At 46.5% G+C, this 18,515-nt stretch overlaps 2 protein-coding genes across 6 annotated transcripts in view; one reads left to right on the top strand and one right to left on the bottom strand.

Annotated features, from left to right (window-relative positions):
* The first annotated feature begins 64 nt into the window (after positions 1-64).
* zzz3 (zinc finger, ZZ-type containing 3) lies at positions 65-14,482 on the top strand. Of its 5 annotated transcripts, none has more exons than XM_029131522.3 (12): positions 65-223; positions 4,979-6,692; positions 8,686-8,824; positions 9,368-9,515; positions 9,638-9,750; positions 10,295-10,366; positions 10,627-10,728; positions 11,110-11,205; positions 11,352-11,501; positions 12,274-12,408; positions 12,536-12,636; positions 12,810-14,482. In XM_029131522.3, exons 2-12 carry the CDS (start codon positions 5,044-5,046, stop codon positions 12,952-12,954), a joined length of 2,850 nt encoding a protein of 949 aa, XP_028987355.1. In that variant the 5' UTR covers positions 65-223; positions 4,979-5,043; the 3' UTR covers positions 12,955-14,482. The 5 variants fall into 5 exon arrangements, with proteins under 5 accessions (XP_028987355.1, XP_028987359.1, XP_028987356.1 ...); XM_029131523.3 differs by lacking the exon at positions 65-223 and adding an exon at positions 406-711; XM_029131525.3 differs by lacking the exon at positions 65-223 and adding an exon at positions 785-894.
* Positions 14,483-14,743: 261 nt separating this feature from the next.
* Positions 14,744-18,515, bottom strand: part of ak5 (adenylate kinase 5) — a 22,689-nt gene continuing 18,917 nt past the window's right edge. The window contains exons 11-14 of the mRNA XM_029131536.3: positions 17,475-17,638; positions 16,059-16,175; positions 15,764-15,976; positions 14,744-15,369 (exon numbers count right to left, since the gene is read on the bottom strand). Coding sequence (XP_028987369.1) covers positions 15,289-15,369; positions 15,764-15,976; positions 16,059-16,175; positions 17,475-17,638 — 575 coding nt within the window. The 3' untranslated portion in view covers positions 14,744-15,288. The remainder of the gene's footprint in view (positions 15,370-15,763; positions 15,977-16,058; positions 16,176-17,474; positions 17,639-18,515) is intronic.

The following is an 18,515-nucleotide window of genomic DNA, read 5'->3' as shown; positions in this document are numbered from 1 at the left end:
ACTGGGAAAGAATGAATCAGTGGATTTTTCCGCAATAAAAAGTGACAGTAGACAGGAATTATTGGAATGGAGCGTGCGAGCGGCCGCACTCTTTGCGGCTGCAGAAAGCTACAGTAGTGTTGCATTTTGCCGAGCGCGTCTGAATCCGCTCACACACCCCGACTAGTTGACTGGAGTGAAAACATGGCTGCGGCCGAATGTGCAGCAAATTTACGGAAGTGAGGTATGTGTAATTCTTAAGCTACAAAAGCTCTTTAGAAGCGTACCTCAAATTCGGCACTCGTAGGACAGTACATGTCAAACCCTCGGTTTATTATCCCACCAGACAAGTGTTTGATGGGCACTGTGGGCAGTTCACAATTACATCGGGAAAGTTATGCGCTGAACAATCAGCTAGCTTGGTTAGCTAGCTAGTATTAGGTAGCCAAGCTGCTAGCCGTAGCTGCTAAGTCGCTACCAACTGCCGTTACACTGACTGCTAACCATGCTATATCTCTCTGTACGAAGCGGCTGAAATGTAAATCTCGGCGAAACATGCTATTAATAGCGACCCCCTCTTGTGCATATGTTTTGTCAGTAGACTTGACGCCTCTGTCAGTTGTTGAGCTAGCATGTGTCAAACATTAGTAACGTTAACGTAACCAGAGGGGCTATCTGTGAAATCTGCACGATGCGGTTAACGGGAAAACTAGCCGGGAAGAACTAGCTGAGGTAACGTTAGCAAACTTGGCTAACCAATCGTTCACAGTGAAAATTAAATTGGTGCATGTTGTGCATTTGTTCATTGGCCGTGGCAGAAACGCTGCGGGGTATTTTTAGAATTCCAGGGGTGCAACAGTCTGCAGTTTGGTGAAGCAAGCGTTAATGTTTTGTGTTTAGCTCCGGGAGCTAACGGTAAGTTAGTTTGTGGCTAAGATTAGCCCGCTAAACGACAAGCTAGGTCAAGTAACGTTTGCTTGGAAGTTGGTCCGTGCTAACGTTTAGCCTCACGAGCCAGCTGGCGTGTGTCGCGTGAATGCGCGTGGAGTTTTAATGGCGAACTTTGGAGTTCACCCGCTGCCGAACTGGAGCGAAGTTAACCAGCCGCACGTGCAGCGGCACCGCGGGCTCGCCACGGCAGCTTAACAGCATCCTCGTGCCCTCCAACTTTCTCGGCGAGGCGCTCGCGGCAGCTGACCAGCTGTGATGTTGGGATTGGAGCGTTTCTCGTCGGCGCGTACGGCGGCACCGCTCCGTGGATGTGTTTGTTGCCGGTAGGCCCCGGGGAAGTGTTTGACTACAGGTCAGTAACGGGGACCAACCGTCCGCCGCCGCCGCTCGTCTCGTGAAACGGCGCAAGGCTTGTTTGTGTATCATGAACCGAACGAAGACCGTTAGCATCGCCGGTCTGGACGCGACAACGTGTTTACTAGTTAGAGCCGGAATCCGCCGCCTTTACATCCAAGAGAAATCAGTGTTTAGGCTGAACGGCCCCTCAGTGAGCCCCGGTCTGTCATGATTTCAGTGAGGCAGTCAGCACGTGTTTAACTCCAACCAAAACGCACTGAAGATCAGGAAGTCTGGACGCAGTTGGCTCTTATTAAGTAGCTACGGTGACTTATAACATTGTGTTTCCCCACATTTCTGGTGGCTTTTAATGGCGGTGAAGCGGCTTAAAGAACAACTTCTCCCAATTTCGACTTGCTCACTATGATTCAAGTGTGAGGGTCTTTAACCGAGTGGTCTCTGCATTAAAATATAATTTTGCTGTTCTGGTGAAAACAGCTGGACCCTAGAACTTTGGTAGCGTGAACAGCACGGCATCATGTGAACTATTTGCCATGTTGAGACCTACTCTGCTCATGCTTGTGTCTCATTTAGTGGAAGTGGCCACACAAACTGATGTGAAAATTCTCTGACTCTGTCCTTCAGGCGTGTCTCACACACCAACGTGGACCGATCGCACAAATCAACTGGTTGTCTAAAGCAGCACTTCTAAACCTTTTGGCCTCGTAAAATAAAGTGCTGCAATGCCTCATTGCTCTTATGGCCCTTGTGCCAACATGATTTATATGCAGGTTAACCATAAAGTGGGTTATTTGTGTCTTTTTTGTCTTATTCAGAGCTCTTTTAAGGTCTTTTTGACAAATCCATACTGTTCTAACTAGAATCAGCACCCGCCTGATCACCTTTTCCTTGAAGTTATAATGCATGTAGGCTGTTTCATACGTCTTTGAAAACTTGCCTCTAGTACGTTTGTGGGTTTAAGTTCTAAATGTCTTGGTTCTCTTTGTATAATCTGAGGGGTTTCCATCTGTTGCAGCACTCAGTTCATGTCTTTGAAGATTGTTCTTTATGATTGTGTGTTTGGGGACATTGTTGTGCTACAGAATTAATTTGAGGCCAATTAGCTTCCCTGAAGGGAGGTTACAAGCGTCCGTGGAGCCTAAAACGTGTTGGTATTGATACACATTTACTACATGCTCTGCAGCCAAGTGGAATGTTGTCATTAAAGACTGTGTTTTAAGTGGGAACACGTTGTTTTGCGAACCTTTGTGTATCTCTCTGAAGTGTGGACTGGAAAAAGGCAGCCTATCCAGTTTTGACTTACTTGCACAGTCTTCATTTGACAGTATTTTTGTCATTTAAATAAATCCACAAATAATAATCATTGTCACCTGCCAAAATAAAACTAAAACTCGGGTTAATGACAGCAGCTGTGCTATGTCCTGCTAGTTTGCCATTTATATTGAATGATCACAGTCAGACAATGGAGGTGACTAAAGGTTGTCTGGGAACAAACTGTTCAAGATCCCTTCCATACAATGCATTTAAAATTATACTGGCTTCATGGGGATGTGCTCTTAGATAAGTCACATTTTTAGACCTTTTATGAATTCAGCTTTGTGCTTCTCATTTCAACTGTAACCCTGATCATTTTGAGGTAATGAGTCTTGGAAACCAAGTCAGATGAGCTGGCTTAATTTGTTTTGTCGTGTTGAGCATGAGCTGAGCCCTGTGTCTGAATAACCTGCCCCCACTCCCCTTTTTTGTGTATCTTTTTTTCTCTGTTAGTTTATGCATGGACAAATCACATTAGCTTTCTCAGCTGGTTACTCTAACACAGTGTGAGTAATATGTGCACATGGCAGTGTTTCTTCCAGGTGACTATTATTTGGTCCCTGGTGAAATATTATCAAAATGTATTTGGAGCTAGTGCTCCTTCTGTAAAGGGAGAGGCAGGATTGACCCAGAGCAGAGCTTTTAATCAATTTTGACAGAGGTCAGCTTACAGATTGATGTAGTAGAAACTAATGTGGATGAATACAATATCTCAAATGCTAATTAATGCGATAATTTCTTCAAGACACTTTATCATGTGTTCTGCAAAAAGATCACACAATGAGATCGTCATTCTTTGAATGTCACTTTAATATGACCTTTACCATATCATGCTTTTATTGTCCTCTGTAGTTAGATTTATTAGCTAGAGCTGTGATGTAGAGGATACGTTATTGTCACGTCTCCAGTCGAATGGTGTTTGCAAATAGGACATAGGAAATATTTACATACATATTTTCAATGTGAATTATTTATGTAGTTTATGATTCTAGAAGTGTGCAGTTTTAATTATTTTAGGAATTATTCTTTGTTGCTTTTTCAGGCAAACCTTGAAATGTGTTCTACCATATTTGTAATATAAAATCTACTTGGTTCTTGTGTTTTCAGTCTACAGCTACAATGGCATTTTTTTACAGTATATATTTATTTCAGATGTTCTGCTTTGCATGCGCTTCAGTCCTTGACCTTTATGCAATGTGCAGAATGAAAACACTGAGACAAACCAGAATAATCCACCTGCATATATGTTTGCTGTGTGCTTATAGAGTAACCTAGCTCTACTAATCAGGTTAGTGTAAATAACTCTTAAGAATTGTAGTTATCCCAAGGTTTTGATTTAGTTTATTATACATTTATCTAAAAGCACTTAATAGTATCTGGGAGACTTTAGAGGGTGCTCTTTATCTGTCTATTCTAAAGATTACTGCCAATAATGTACAATAAAATGCAGGATACCTCAGTGAAACACAGCTAGTTTTGTTGTGACTAAAACTGTAAGGAAGTTAATCGTCATGTCCTAAGCCTCTGTGGTTTCCCACACTTTAATCCTGTAAGCCTTGTAAAATTCATGTTTCGTAGCATTTCAATTTCTGCACGTTTTTGATAAGTTGTCAAAGGACTGCAGCCTGTTGGTCCTCTGGCTCACACGCGATAATCGGCCTACTGTGCAAGATGACAAATGCACATCTGCACTGCGATCTCCGCTGAATTGGATGTAAGAAATGCAGTGCGGCTTCTGTGTCAGAAATCATGGAACCAGTAAACCGTATTTATTCTTCGTCTGGCAGTGATGTCTGCAGGGAGGAAAATAAATATATCCTCAGTGAAACAGACACGCGTTCTGTATGACTTGTTCAATATGTTTTTTTATTGTAGGCTTTTATTACTTAAACTGCTTGCTGTGCCGCAGCCACCTTTATCTCTTTATATACCCAGCACATACAGATGAGCCTTAAAGCTCTGACATTTGAGGATCCAGAGAAGACTGTGTGAATGTTCATTTGGGCTGTGTGGCAGATCTCACTCCTTTGTTTCCTGTTTTGATCTCCCACCCTTTTCAAATGTATTTCTTTGTCTACGCCTGGTTTAAGACATTTAGTTCTGCCTGTTTGCAGAATTGGTTGCTTGGTTACAATTATGGTAGAAATCAATTCCCCCTGTGATAAGAGATGAGAAGTGATATTTACCTTTTTTAAGGTCTTTTAGAGGCATTTTGTTTAAACCCCTCAAGATGCAGTTCATGCATTGCATTTTGACTTGACTAGCAAGCAAGCAATCAAACCTAACACCATTAGTGATCAGGTGTGCTTTTTGAGCTGTAAGCAGTTTTACAGTGTTTAGTCATTGCTTTAATGGAGGGAATCTATCTGTCTTGCAGGTGCTCACATTCTGCTGCAGAGGAGAGAGCACCAGGATGAGGAGATTGTAGGCACCCGCCGTAGTATGGCCGCGTCCCGTTCCTCGCGCGTCACAAGGTCATCAGTGGGGCTCAATGGATTGGATGAGAACTTTTGTGGTCGAACCCTCAGGAACCGCAGCATTGCCCAGCCAGAGGAGACCTCGGTGTCTCCTTTACCTAGGGCCCGCTCGCCCAAGAAGAAGCAAGAGTCAAAGCAGGACTCAAAGCAGGAAGCAAAGCAAGAGTCAAAGCAGGATGCCAAACAGGAGGTCAAGCAGGAGTCAAAGCAGGAAACTAAACATGATTCGAAGCACGACTGTCAGCAGCATAGCAAGCAAGAGTCCTCATTGCAGGGAAAGGTGACTGACTCAAATGCTTTTCTAACTGAGGCTGAGCACTGGAGCAGCTCCAGAAAGAGGGGCGTATCCTGTTTAGAAAAAGACATTACTCCTGAGAAGTCTGATATCTATGATGGAGGGAAAGGGGCGCAGGATGCCTCACCTCAAATCAAAAGGACCAAACGGTGCTCCCGCTCTGGAGAGTCTCAGGGACATGAAGAGGACTCTGAACCGCTTAAATTTGAAAGTCTAGAGTCTGTTCCAGAGCCTAGCAAGGACAACAGTTGTGAAGAATTTCCCAGTCAAAACTCTGCTAACGCTGCTCCTGCTTCTCCTGTCCTCAGCAAAGAGGAAGGTGAGGTGACAGTGGCGAAGGCAGAGGGTGGTCATGTGGAGCATGAAGGGACATCTCGCTCCCCCGTTGCTCTCAAGACCTCTAATGGACTCAGAGACTGTAAAGCAGAGGAACTCAGCACACTCAACAAAGAGCCTGATGCAAATCCCACATCTGTCACCAACTGCCCGTCGCTGCTCAACGGCAGCCAGATGGGAGCCCCCTCATCCCCTGACTCAACTGTGCCTTGTAGAAACTCTGTCCCTGGGCAGTTGGAGGTTTCTGGTACAGGGGAATCGCCAGCCTCGTCTGTGCCAACACTTGAGGTTGTTCCGGACTACCCTGTCCCTGAGTTGATAGTAGCGAAGGAGCAGGAGGTGGAGGTGGACGTTGTGGGTGACCCCTTGTGTCTGGCCCATGAGGAGCAGGTGACAGAAAGCGAAAGCGATGCCAATGGCCGGCCCCTAATACCAGTGCAGGAAGTTGCTGCTTCCACCTCCTCCACAGCCCTCAACGTGAACAATAGTCCAATCAACAACAGCAACTCAGGAGAAACTACACCCCCACTAGCAACAACCCCCTCCCCTACAGAGTCAGGGTGCAATCCCTCTATATCCAGCACGCCCCCCTCTTTTACAGAGCTCTATGAACACCGATATACCCTACGAACTTCACCCAGGAGGCCTGCCACTGGTGGCAAATCCTCCTCCTCCAAACCCACATCTCCTCCTAGAGACAATGGGCCCTTGAGGGAGGAGGAGGGACTGTTGGTTGGTCTGGAGGAGGATTGCGCCATGGTGGAGGAGCCTGCTCCCTCAGACTGTCTCGGCCCCTCTAGTGAGGAGCCAGTTTCCATTGACCCTGGAGACATGGCAGGCATCGAGCTCCCTGTGGACGGCAAAGACACACAAAGCAGCAAGGAACTGACACCGAGCCAAACTGCAGAGGAAGAGGAGGAAGAGGATGAGCCAGATGTGTATTACTTTGAGTCTGACCACCTGGCTCTAAAACACAACAAAGAGTATGTGGGAGCTCTCCAGAGAATCTGCTTTGTCCTATACTTGAAATATAGTTGACACATGTTTGTTACCTCAAGCTGTGATAATTCAGTAGTCTCTGATCTATGGTTATAAATTAACCACAGTACGCACGTACTTTAGTAAAAGTATATTTCACTTTAGTCTATTTACAAACGTGAGGATGATCTGTACTGTGTCAAAGAAGTCTGATCCTGATAAACACAAAATTTCCCTGGAAATGAACTAGAGCTTTATTTAGCAGTGTTAATGCACATGTAATGAGACAAAACAATGTTAATGTCCTTGTCTTGGTCAATAGACACACAGAAACCCCAAAGTAGAATACAAATGGATCCGTGCTTGTGCACCAAGACTTAGACAGAATGTTATTTTTATGCCTTTTCTCGCTCATAATGGGAATATTGGTGAACATCCAACTAAAACTCGTGTCCTATTGTTTAGGTTTTACATGTTCCAGCCTTTAATTTCCACCTTCAGTCTGCTGCAGTGATTGTGTGAATTAGCTGCCATTTGTCAGACTTCCAAGGCCTGGGGAGTTTGGATGGTAAAATTAGTCTTCTGATTGCTTCTGCCTGATTTTCTAAGGGAAAGTGTTCTGGTTCGATGTTGAGCTTTGTTGTCACTTGACAAGATGAGGATGTTTATGTTGGTGGACAGGTCTCATGCTGTGCTCAGTCAGGCTCTGCTAACTACTGTGTGGCAGATCAGCTGATTCATGAGGCGTCTTCGTGGGGGGATGGATGGCTTTAAGGGGCTGGAGACGACATCAGCAGAGGTCCCTTTATCTTTCAAGTCAAATGTGAATGTTTCACATTTGTACAGAGTAACATTTCACTGCTCTCATATTGCAACGTAATTTGACCATGTTTCATGCCAAGGTTTGTTTGTGCTGAGTAAAGCAACTTTCTGAAGGCTCGGATCGATACAGTAAGGAGTCATTTTATAGGATGCATGACTTGGCATTTCAAAGCAACTGATGTGAGAACAGAACATCACATTAGCATTTTATTTTTGTAGATTTGGCAAAAGTTCCTGTGTTTGAACTGGAAATGTCTCAGGCCCTCAATCATCAGGCAATAATATAAAAACTACTGTCCTGCTTTGTTTGCGTGGAGCTCTAGTCCAGTAGGTGGCAATGAAACCGCAGACTTGAGACACCTAAAGGAAATACGTGTTGAAAAGAGTTGATGCCCTTCTCACTTCCCTAAAACCGATTGACTGTTGATCTGAGGAGGACAACGTGCTTGCTCATGTTTGAATCTGTCTCTGTCGAACGTGAAATGTGCCACTGCTGCAGCCTGCGTTGTGCCTCTGTAGAAACTGATGAACAAGGTCAGCTGAGCCTTGCTTAGTGTAAAAGGATGGTGTCTAACTACTCAGTTGGTTTGAGGTTAAGCACAGCTGATACCGCTGAATACTTGTAGGATTTTTAAACTACTGGAGGCTGTTGAATAAATTGTGCCTTGTGCATTGATTTTCATTCTTGTCGTGTTAGGCAAGATTGATCCGCTCTGCTCCACTGAGCACCTGCATTAGGTAATGGCCATGCAGGCTTCCTGTTGTTTCCTCTGGTTCTGCCCATACTACAGTAGGTGTGAGTCACAGTCACACTTACTCATTGACAGCTCAGTTGCCTGTTGCCCCAGGTTGTGAACAGACTTGTACAGTGCTGAATGCTCCTCCAGCCTGAGGATGAGTTTGCAGTGCAGCAGTTTTGTTCTTGCTATATGAACTGTATGTGCACACTTTTTAGGCATTGCAAATGGTCCTTAGTGCCTTTATTTGAAACCTAGGCCGAAGGGATGGATCCCTTTCTGTCTTGTGCAACTATTTAGGTTCTCAGGACCACAGCTGAATTATGCATAGTCAGGGGTCTGAAAGTTTGATGCACTGCAGAGTTGCAAGAGTCAGGTTAAATAATGTAAGCAGTCCCTTCTTTCCATTCTTGTCTAACTTTGCTTGTCTCCGTGTCAGTTATCAGCGGTTGTTACAGACCATTGGAGTTCTTGAGGCCCAGCGCACGCAGGCCATCCTGGACCTTGAGACCTTGGCACGTAATCAACAAGAGGCACTGACTGATCCCATCGACTTTGTGGAGCAGTTGCAGAAACGGGTAGAGCCATTGTCCCTAATATGCAATATACCCTAGACCCTAGAGTGTAAAGCATATTGTTTTAATGTGCACAGCAAATGTGATAATTGATGATTTTATCTTATTATATTGCGAGTTCTAATGATGTTGGTTTTGCCCCAGGAAATCCAGCTTCTCGGATTTTAAAATTCAATGTTCTGTTTCATTTTTACTGTACAATTCTGCACTTCATCTTTTCACCTTGGGATCTCGTAAATGACATTTTACTCATGTGTTTATTCCAGTAGATCCAGGTCATGCGTACCCTAAAGTGCTATTCAGTGGCATTAGGATGTTCTTGAAGAACTAAATGCAAGTCCAGCTGCCACTGAACAGCACCTTTGGGTTTGGTTAAGTAATGTCTAAAGTCAAAATGAAGGTTATAAAAGCCCAAACTTGAATCTACCCTGGAGAATGTGCTAAAATCTAACTTTGCTGTACAGGGTGTTTGTTTCTCATTTCTTAACCTTGCTACACTCTAAAAAAGATATACTGTCTATAGTTCTGTGAATTTGTGCCCCCCAGGTGAATTTGGGCTTACCGTGTCCCCAGCGAGTTGTCCAGCTCCCTGACATTGCTTGGGAACAGTACACCTCAGGCCTTGGTGAATTTGAGAGGGAGTTCTGTGACAAGAAACGCAAAACCAGGCGGCTGAAACTGATCTTTGACAAAGGCACGTTGAATATGTATTCCATAATAGATGGGTTCTTTTTTGTTCTTCTTTATAGGGCATACATACTATGAACACAAGAATTAGTTTTGTCTATGTGTTGCTCATCTTCTCCTTTTCTTTAGGTTTGCCTCTTCGACCAAAAAGTCCCCTAGAGCCCAAGAAGGAGGGGGAATCCTCCACCATGTACTCCCCTCTGCCCACCAGTGACGCTCCAGAGAATGGCAGGCAAACACAGGTATGGCTGCTCGTCCAACCTAAAATAACCTGCTGCTGGTGCTAACGTCAGCACAGATGTAAGTGCATCCATTTACAACTGCAGCTGGTGAGTCACTGCCCTGAAAATCGCCTGGTCAAAACCGTTTCACAATGCTTTTCCACCTCTAAGCCATTTGACAGTATTAAACAGCAGCACCCTATTGTTGGCCTGTGTCATGTCTACACGTGTCACATGGGCAGAAAGTGTGGTTATGGAATAGACGAATGCTAGCATTTAATTCTGAGCAAACAACCCTATTATTTCTGTTGCTCTCACTGTTTTTATTGCACAAACACATTTGCATATTCTGAGTGCCTTGTCTGAATTCTAACAGGATTTGTCAGTCAACTTTGCTGTTTTCCTGCTTCCTCCCAATGACGCATCTTAAGTCATATCTGACAGCTGGGCTTTCTCCGTTAAACTGACAGATTCAGTGTGTTTGGCAGTTCAGATCTATCGATCCTTTCAAATCCTTTCAATCCCATTATATTTCCATGAACTGAACGCAGTGTTTTCTTGACAGATGATCAGGGGAAGGATTTGTCATCCAAACAAGCCTGACACATTTAACCAGCTATGGACCGTGGAGGAACAGGTAGAGAACCGTTTTTCAGAAACGCTTGAGAAAACACAGCTTCTGTATTCAGTAAAATAAAGAACAAGTCTGTGCAGAACAACAAAATAATGTATGTGTACTGTATAAAACAATGAATGAATAAGTGTTTTAGAAAATGCATGGCCTGTAGTATTTTCTAGATTTCACATTATGACAATGAACCAGTGTCACATAAATGAAGAGTAGCTTTTAGTTACATTTACATCTTGTGTGTTTTTTTTAATCTGTGTATTGTGTAGAAAAAACTTGAGCAGCTTCTGGTCAAGTTCCCTCCTGAAGAGGTCGAGTCGAGGAGGTGGCAGAAGATTGCTGATGAGCTGGGAAATCGAACAGCAAAGCAGGTGAAGCAAGAGACTTATTGCCTCTTTAACTGTCAAAGTCCAGTGTTCTGAATATTTGTCTATTTATCACATCACATGATCAAAAACAACAAACAATGGGAAATTGGGACACCTAATACTGTAACGCTAGCTTTGGTTAATGTGAACCTGCTGCTTTTATACCATGACAGGCTGATAAAACGAGTGTCTTTACTGTAGACTGTTAAGATGTAGCGTGTACACTGGGTGCTAAAAAGGTGAAGAAAGGCTTGGATTTTAATCGCACCCTCTGCAAATACTTGGATGATGCACATGTGAATGACCTCCGTTACTTCAGTCAGTTGTTACACAGTTGGAAATCTCTAACGCAGCCATTGTCCTTTTTTTAAAAAAAAAATTCAGGTTGCCAGTAGGGTTCAAAAGTACTTCATCAAACTGACAAAAGCTGGCATCCCTGTGCCTGGAAGAACGCCCAACCTGTGCATGTACACAAAAAAGGTAACGCCAGCCCCTTACTCCGTACTGTCTTATTTATGTTGATGTGACTTAATACAAAGCTTTATCAAACACATTCAACTGGGTTTTGATAAAATATCAGTAAACTTGTGAAATATTTTAGCGTGTTGTGCCTGTTTGTTCTCTAGGCTTCCAGTAAAAGGCAGCATCACCTCAACAAGCATCTGTACCGACCGTCGACATTTCTGACCTCCTATGAGCCTCCTGTCTTCATGGATGATGACGACGAGCGCGCGGCGTACTACAGTGGCGTACAGGACCCCTCAGCCGATGAGTCGGTCAGTCATGCTTCCTGGAATCAAACTAGTTCAAGTTAACTTCAAAGAAAAAACAATTCATCCTGCTTTTTTCCAGTACATTTGCATTCATTTGATAGTTTCCTTGTTCCTCCTAACTTCATTGAACAATTTAACGGTACAGAACTGTGTGCTTTGTATTAAGGTCCTAAGGTGTGTCGTTTAAACTGGTTCATCAAAGCAGTGGCCGCACCGTGCTAGAATCTTTTTCCATCTGAAGCTGACGCATGTGGTTACCCAAGAACTGACATTCTTTCCCCTTTTTTGATGGTGGTGACCTTTTAAGTAACCATGTTGTTGTGCCCTGTAGAGAACACGGCTGCTAGCTTTACCAGTGAGTTAACAACCCCCTAACGCTACTGGTACGAAGTAAAGGCACAAGGTGTTGCCAGCATGAGTCATAATCATTTCTCACTTCACCAAGTTGTCTTTTTAATTTGGGTGTGTTGGCAGTAAAACAGAAAACGTGCTCAGGGCAGGTGTCATTTGCAGAACAAGCAGGACTCTCTCAGTCATTTCCTATCAAGGAATGTCAAATCTGGAAATGCAACTTGTGGTTGGGTTGTACATTAACTTATTAACTTAACTTATTTTCTTCATTTAAGAAGTAGACGTTTGTAAAAACTGAAGTTAGGCAAGACATTCAGTTTCTTGTAAAGGACACAACTTTTACTTCACGTACTTCAGTCTTAGAGACAATCTCTGCTTTTATAACAATGAGGTGAAGCTGATAGAAAATGTATTTCCCTTTAAGGATGAGGAGACTGTACCTGTGGAGTTGAGGAATTTGCCAGAGTACAAAGAGCTATTAGAGTTGAAACGTCTGAAAAAACAGAAGCTCCAGGAGATCCGGGAAGATAAAGTTGGGGTGCGGCATTTGGGCTTCAAGGTGAGGGCTTTCTGTTTTGTCAGTCATAGGATGATAATTTGAGCAGCCAGACATTGTTAGTTTCATAAATTGCTTTTATGAGTGACATGAGGAAGTGTTTTAAAGATGTGTGTCTGTCTGTTTGCAGTGTGACGTCTGTGGCATGGAGCCCATCCAGGGCGTGCGGTGGCACTGTCAGGACTGTCCGCAGGACAACTCTGTTGATTTCTGCTCCAACTGCTCAGACTGGTGAGAAAACTGTCACATTTAGTGGATGTGTTGGTAAAACGACAACTGCATCGACAGCATGATGGTTATTCTTTTAATAAGTGCCGTCACTGATGAAAATGAAGGATGTGACACATTGTTTGTGGTGTGTTGGACTGCCTGCACATTCATTGTTTCCTCCTGTCATCCTCCAGCTTGTTCAAGACGGAGACCCATAAGCCCAACCACCACTTGGAACCGGTGTACCAGCCAGAAACCTTCCTGGACAGGGACTACTGCCTGCCTCAGAGCACAGGCTACAACTACCTGGACCCTAATTACTTTCCAGCCAACAGATGACAGGGTCCCAGGCGCCCCTAGCTCCAGGCTCTCTCCACATATCCCACAGGCCACTCTGTGCATGGCTCCATACTCCAAGTCCAAGATAACCGCTTAACCTGCCGCCTGGCGGAGAGGCCAGCAGGCAGGCACACAGCCAGGGGCACCAGAGCAGACCACAGTGCTGCTGGGAGGGGGGCTGGTGGTAAACTGGCCTTGTGCTAAAGGCAGCCACATTGGTTCCTCAGCACCAGGGGGCCTCGCCCCACCTCAGCCAGGTTAATCAACGGCTCTGTGATTTGAAACGATACACTATTTTTAAAAACAAAAACAGAAGGCACACCGACATTCCCGAGCTCTGTGATATCAGGAGGGACGACCCCGTTTCCCTCTTCCCTCCTTGCCCTCCTGTTACCTCCCTGTGCTGCTTTGAAACTGGAGAACTGACCATCAGTCTGGTGAATGGCCATCTAATGGAGATGTGTGGTTGACCGTTGTGTCATAGTGGACTGTAAAGCCATCAACTGAGGTACACACAGGTGGTTTTTATGTGTATGTGGTCTGCGCGTGTTATGCAAGAGTGAAAAATGTCCTAGATAGGTATCCGTAGATTGAGTATTTATGAGTTGCAGCTTCCTCGGGTGGAGGTGGGACTGCCGCAGGAGATGTTGGGCGGACACTGAGGCCAGCGTGTTTCCCCATGCAGCCTGCAGGAGGTCCTGCTCATCCACACGACGCTGTGCAGACAGACGCACGCGCGTGTATTCAGACAGACTGCGCATCACGTTTCCGCATGGAGCCGTCACTACCGGTGTCACACAACGCTGCTCTCTCCCCCCTCACACAAACATACCCACGGTTCCACATGTTCATCTCCGTTTTCTTTCCCTTTGCTCTCTCCACTAAAACATGCCTAAGAAGGAAGCACTACAGCACGGAGAGCAAATGTTTGTGAAGGCAGGGGGAATGGGAAAGTATGGAAAAATACACAGGACTGTGTTTTTGTTTTTTTTCTCCTTCCCCTGTGTGTGCCGTTATTGATCATGTTGCGTGTACAAGTATATGGTGAAAAGTAGCCAGCGCTAGTTGCTGTGTGCCATTTAAAAAAAAAAAAAAAAAAAAGTAAAACGTTTGTTTCTGTGGGTAACTCCACGTTTGAACCAGGCCACAACTTCTTTCCTGCGTGGCACCATTGACCCACGTTCTCCTACATAACTGATCCAGTCAATCATGCCTCTAGATCTTCTTTGATTTTGCAACACACTTAAAAACACCCATTTAAAAGATTGTATTTTTATTAATCTATTTAAAAAATGAGGTAGTGGTTGGTGCCTCCACAGTGGAACAACCCACACAATTTTATACACATAGGTTTTGTTGTGCTTGAGTAGACACCATTTTGTATGGTTTTCGTCTCCTTTCCTCCCCCCCCAACCACCCCGCCCTGCTTCAATATCTGTGTATAACAGTCTGTTCTTATGTACAAAATAATAATAATGTAAAAAAAATGCTAGAGGAGAACCGTGGAAATAAAAGTATGTGAAAATAGTGTTTCTACATGTGGTTCTTGTTCTCGAGAGGTTTAGATTCTGATTAGTTAATTGTGTAGAAATTGTATGACATGTGTAAAGTTTTATAGCGACTTAAATAAGAACAAATTGATCATTGTAGCTGCACGAAGGTATTACAGATTTTTATGTTTGCTGCCTCTGGGTTTTAAGTTCAGTAGATTTGAGCGGTTCACCAGCAGATGGCGCTGCACCACCGCTCATCACCCTCCGGCTGCACGCACAAAACACAAGCACAAATCTTCCAAATGCACTGGCTTTATTGAATGTTAGATACCAGACTCAACAAGCACCTGCACTATGAACTTGGAAACATACAAATGCAATACTCTTCAACACTCCGGATTATTTTCTGCTTTTTCCATTTAATGCACAAACGGCAGTTTAAGCTTGGTTGCAATTCTTGCATGCTTGTTACAATATGAAGCATGTTGCTGTGCATGAGAGCATGAACGCACACTTCACCTTGTAGCGTGGTGGGGGGGGGTTCACATTCGTCTAGGAACACGCTCTCAGACACAGCGGGGGATGCCGCGCTCTCGGGGGTCGTCGGCAGCATATATTGAAGAGAGAGACGATGCGGGTGAAGCAGAATATGACGACCGGGCGCTTCATCAGTGTCAAAAGCAGAGGGAGCTTCCGCTGAGTAGTGGGAGTGTGTCAAAACATCAGGTGGGACATGCGAACCACTGCAGTTCAATGAGCATGTGAGGGTGGGGGGGGTCCCTCGGAGGGAGGGTCTGCACAGGTGGAGCCTCCCGGGACCAAGAGTCTGAGGGGGGGGGTCTCAGAAGGTGGAGCAGGACTCTGCCAGGACCGCCTGGCAGATCTGAGCGAACACCTCCTCCGGCGACCTCTCGGCATCAATCTGCAGACGGAGACAAAGTGGTTGAGACGAGACCTTTCAGAGGACGTCGGCGTCTTCACATGCACCGGAGTGAGGAGCTCACAGCGGACCGATGACCTCAGTACCTGGCATTCAACCCCCACACACAGCATCATCCACCGTGGCCTTTAAAATTCAAACAGCTTGTTTTAAAGGGACCTTCAAGCACCAACTTCCATCTTCCAGCTGGGACCTGATGTTGCAGAAGTGACCTGTGGACCATTCACCTTCACTGTCCGTCTCTAAAATAGAGACGTAGGCGTCCATACAGTCTGTATGTACTGAACCAAATATGTGAGATGCTTCAGAGCATCAGATGAGGAGTCACTTTGAACTGATGTGAGTCACGTGTAAAAGCCGTATGTGACTTTCTCACCATGTGCAGCAGCCTCTTGTGTTCGTAGTGAGCCGCCGCCGCCGCCGCATGGCTGCTGCTGCAGAAGCTCTCGGCCCGTCTGCGCGCGGCTCCGTCTGCGTCTGCACCAGCGTCGGGGCGGAACCCGGCGCCGGACCTGCCGCGGTTCTGCAGGCGAGCGGTCATGGTGTCGGCCGAGCAGCTCAGGAGGAGGACGGCGCCGGGGTCGCCCACCTGCCACGGCACAGACGGAGAGCGGCGTGAGTCACTAACGGCTTCTCTCATTCATGCACGGCGGCCGCTCTGGCGCTCTGACCTTGGCCTCGTACGCCTCCGCCTGCCTCGCGTCCCTGGGGAAGCCGCTGACCACCAGGCCCCGCCCCTGCCGCCGCGCCGCCGCCACCGCGTCGCACAGCAGCTCCAGCACGGTGTCCTGCAGGGCGAGACACACGGACGGGCCAGTGAGCCCTCATCATCATCATCATCATCGTCACCATCATCATTATCACCACCATTATCTTCTTCACCACCATCATCATCATCATCACCATCATCATCATTACCAACACCACCATCATCATCATCATCGTCACCATCATCATCATCGTCACCATCATCCTCCCCGCAGACACGTGTTGCCAGACAGGAAGCTGTCAGCAGAGGGATCTCAGTTCAAATAGAAAACTCAACGGTGCTCTCGGTGTTGCTAGGCAACAGTACGGTAACATTTCACCACAGGTCGAACTCTCACCGAGTGGATTTTTGAGCTCTACCATCAGCAGTGAACCACAAACGGCGGCGTTATTCTTTAATCTCGCATTAAGAGACGCTCCGTGACGTCGGTGTGTGGTTGTGACTGTGAACGGGCGGAGGAGCACTTTAGGATCCCAGGGTGGGATTATTCATCCGCCGTCTCTCTCTTTTCCTCCATTTCTCTCTCGCACAAAATAAAAATAAGCGTTTGGCAGCGACTGTGCTGGTGAATACAAGGGACGTGACCCTAATGCGCTGTAAGGAGCTTAAGCAGCTGAGCTTGAAAGCCACTAGGTTCCTCCGTGGAGAGGGAAAGTTAAAGCAAATGTGTGTGTGGGCGTCTTTACATCTTGCAAATCTGTTCAAAGCACAACTTTTCATCTCCACATAATGGAAAAGCCTGACAGTCTGTGCTACGGTGAGCGTTTCCCTACACAGCTCATAAAACTGAATGTGAAAAAAGCCCCGTATCCTCAACTCGCCTGGTTTAGGTTCACCTACACCTGCAGGTTGAGTTTAATGTGTCTGCTTTACCATTAGTTTGGAGGTGATTTCTGCCCAAAGATGAACATACAAGTTTGATATTGTTTGACTTTTATGTCCAGGTTTGGTCTCCACCAACTCGCTGGTGAAAGAACGGCTGCTTTTTATTTTGCAAAAAGCTCCTTGATGCAGACTCTCAGATAGTTTTCTTGTGTTTTGCAACCTCTCTCTCTCTCTCTCTCTCTCCCTCCACGTTGCGGAGCAGCAGCCTCAGCGCGTGAAGGGGCTGCTGGTGACCGGCGCCTGCAGGCGCCTTGAATCACTGCGTCCAGCTTCCTCCTTCCCTCTCAAAAGTGCATTTTTGGACGAAGGCTGCAAATACGCAGCAAAATCTGCCACAGGAAACGAGTCCAATCTGTGAAACGTTGGTGGATTTCTGTCTTTTCTGTTCCCACACACACCGGTGCTGGAGGAGGCACAGACAGCAGGAACTGACCTCAGGCAGCTGCTCCCCTCTCTCCAGGACGTCCCGCAGGCGGCGCCCCCGCTCGCCGTGCGACTGCAGCTCGTGGCACAGCAGGTCGGCGGCGGTGACGCGGCGCAGCCCCAACCGCTCCTCCATGCGCTCGCACTGGAGCGCCTTCCCCGAACCCGGACCACCTGGAGGCACAAGAACCGGGATCAGTGCACAGACGACTGCCGTCACATCCAACAGCACCGTCATCAACGTTCACCCAGGCAGAGCTTTCACTGCGTTGTGGCCTGAGGCCTGACCTCGACCCGGGTTCTGGCTGAGCGCTGACTCAGATCGCGGCTGCAGGTGTTTCATCGCAGCGTGAGTGGGTCACGCGGCGCTGGAGCACCTCCTGTGATTTACGACGGCCCGCCTTCAGCCTGCTAATAAAGCTCCCGTGTGCCTCACACTCGTCAGCATTCAGCTCCGGCCCCGAGCGCCGGCATTCGGAAACATTTCGGACCGACGTGAGCCCGGCCCGGTTCAATCAGCGGCAGTGGACGAGCGCCGCGTCAAGGCCGGAAGTTAATTCATTGTGCATTCAGCGTCTCTGCTCCGGCTTAATTCATTCCCTCCTGAACACCTTCCCCCGGCAGGAAGCTAAGTGATGACCCACTGGAGCCGAACCACGGACCTTCACAAGCTTGTTAGTGCCTCTCCCAGTTAGTCGGGTCAAACCCGAGGAGCTGATGTGGAATCTCGATTACCTGTGGCATTGATCACTTCAGACAAGATGGAGTGTAATATTTAACCGTGACCCTGTGCTGTGGAGCATCCATGTGAACTGTTGTGGAGTCTGAGAGCCTTTCAGGAGCTGAGGCTTGAAGCCAGGAAGGGGGTGCGTTCAGGGAAATGGGAAACGCCGGCGCCTCCATCGGCTGGTGTCGGTGATGAGCCCTGGCAGGAAAGTATGTGGAAGCCTAATGGGAAAACATCCAGCGTCTCCAGAAGCTCATTCGGATCCCTAATGGACACGGACGCGGAGCCGGAGCTTTGGGTTTGACTTTATCATCACTGTGTTCA

The sequence above is a fragment of the Betta splendens genome, chromosome 17, assembly GCF_900634795.4.
Source record: "Betta splendens chromosome 17, fBetSpl5.4, whole genome shotgun sequence".
In the NCBI taxonomy this organism is placed as follows: Eukaryota; Metazoa; Chordata; class Actinopteri; order Anabantiformes; family Osphronemidae; genus Betta; species Betta splendens.
Note: the sequence above shows the minus strand (reverse complement) of the source record. Positions and strands in the feature narration are given on the sequence as shown.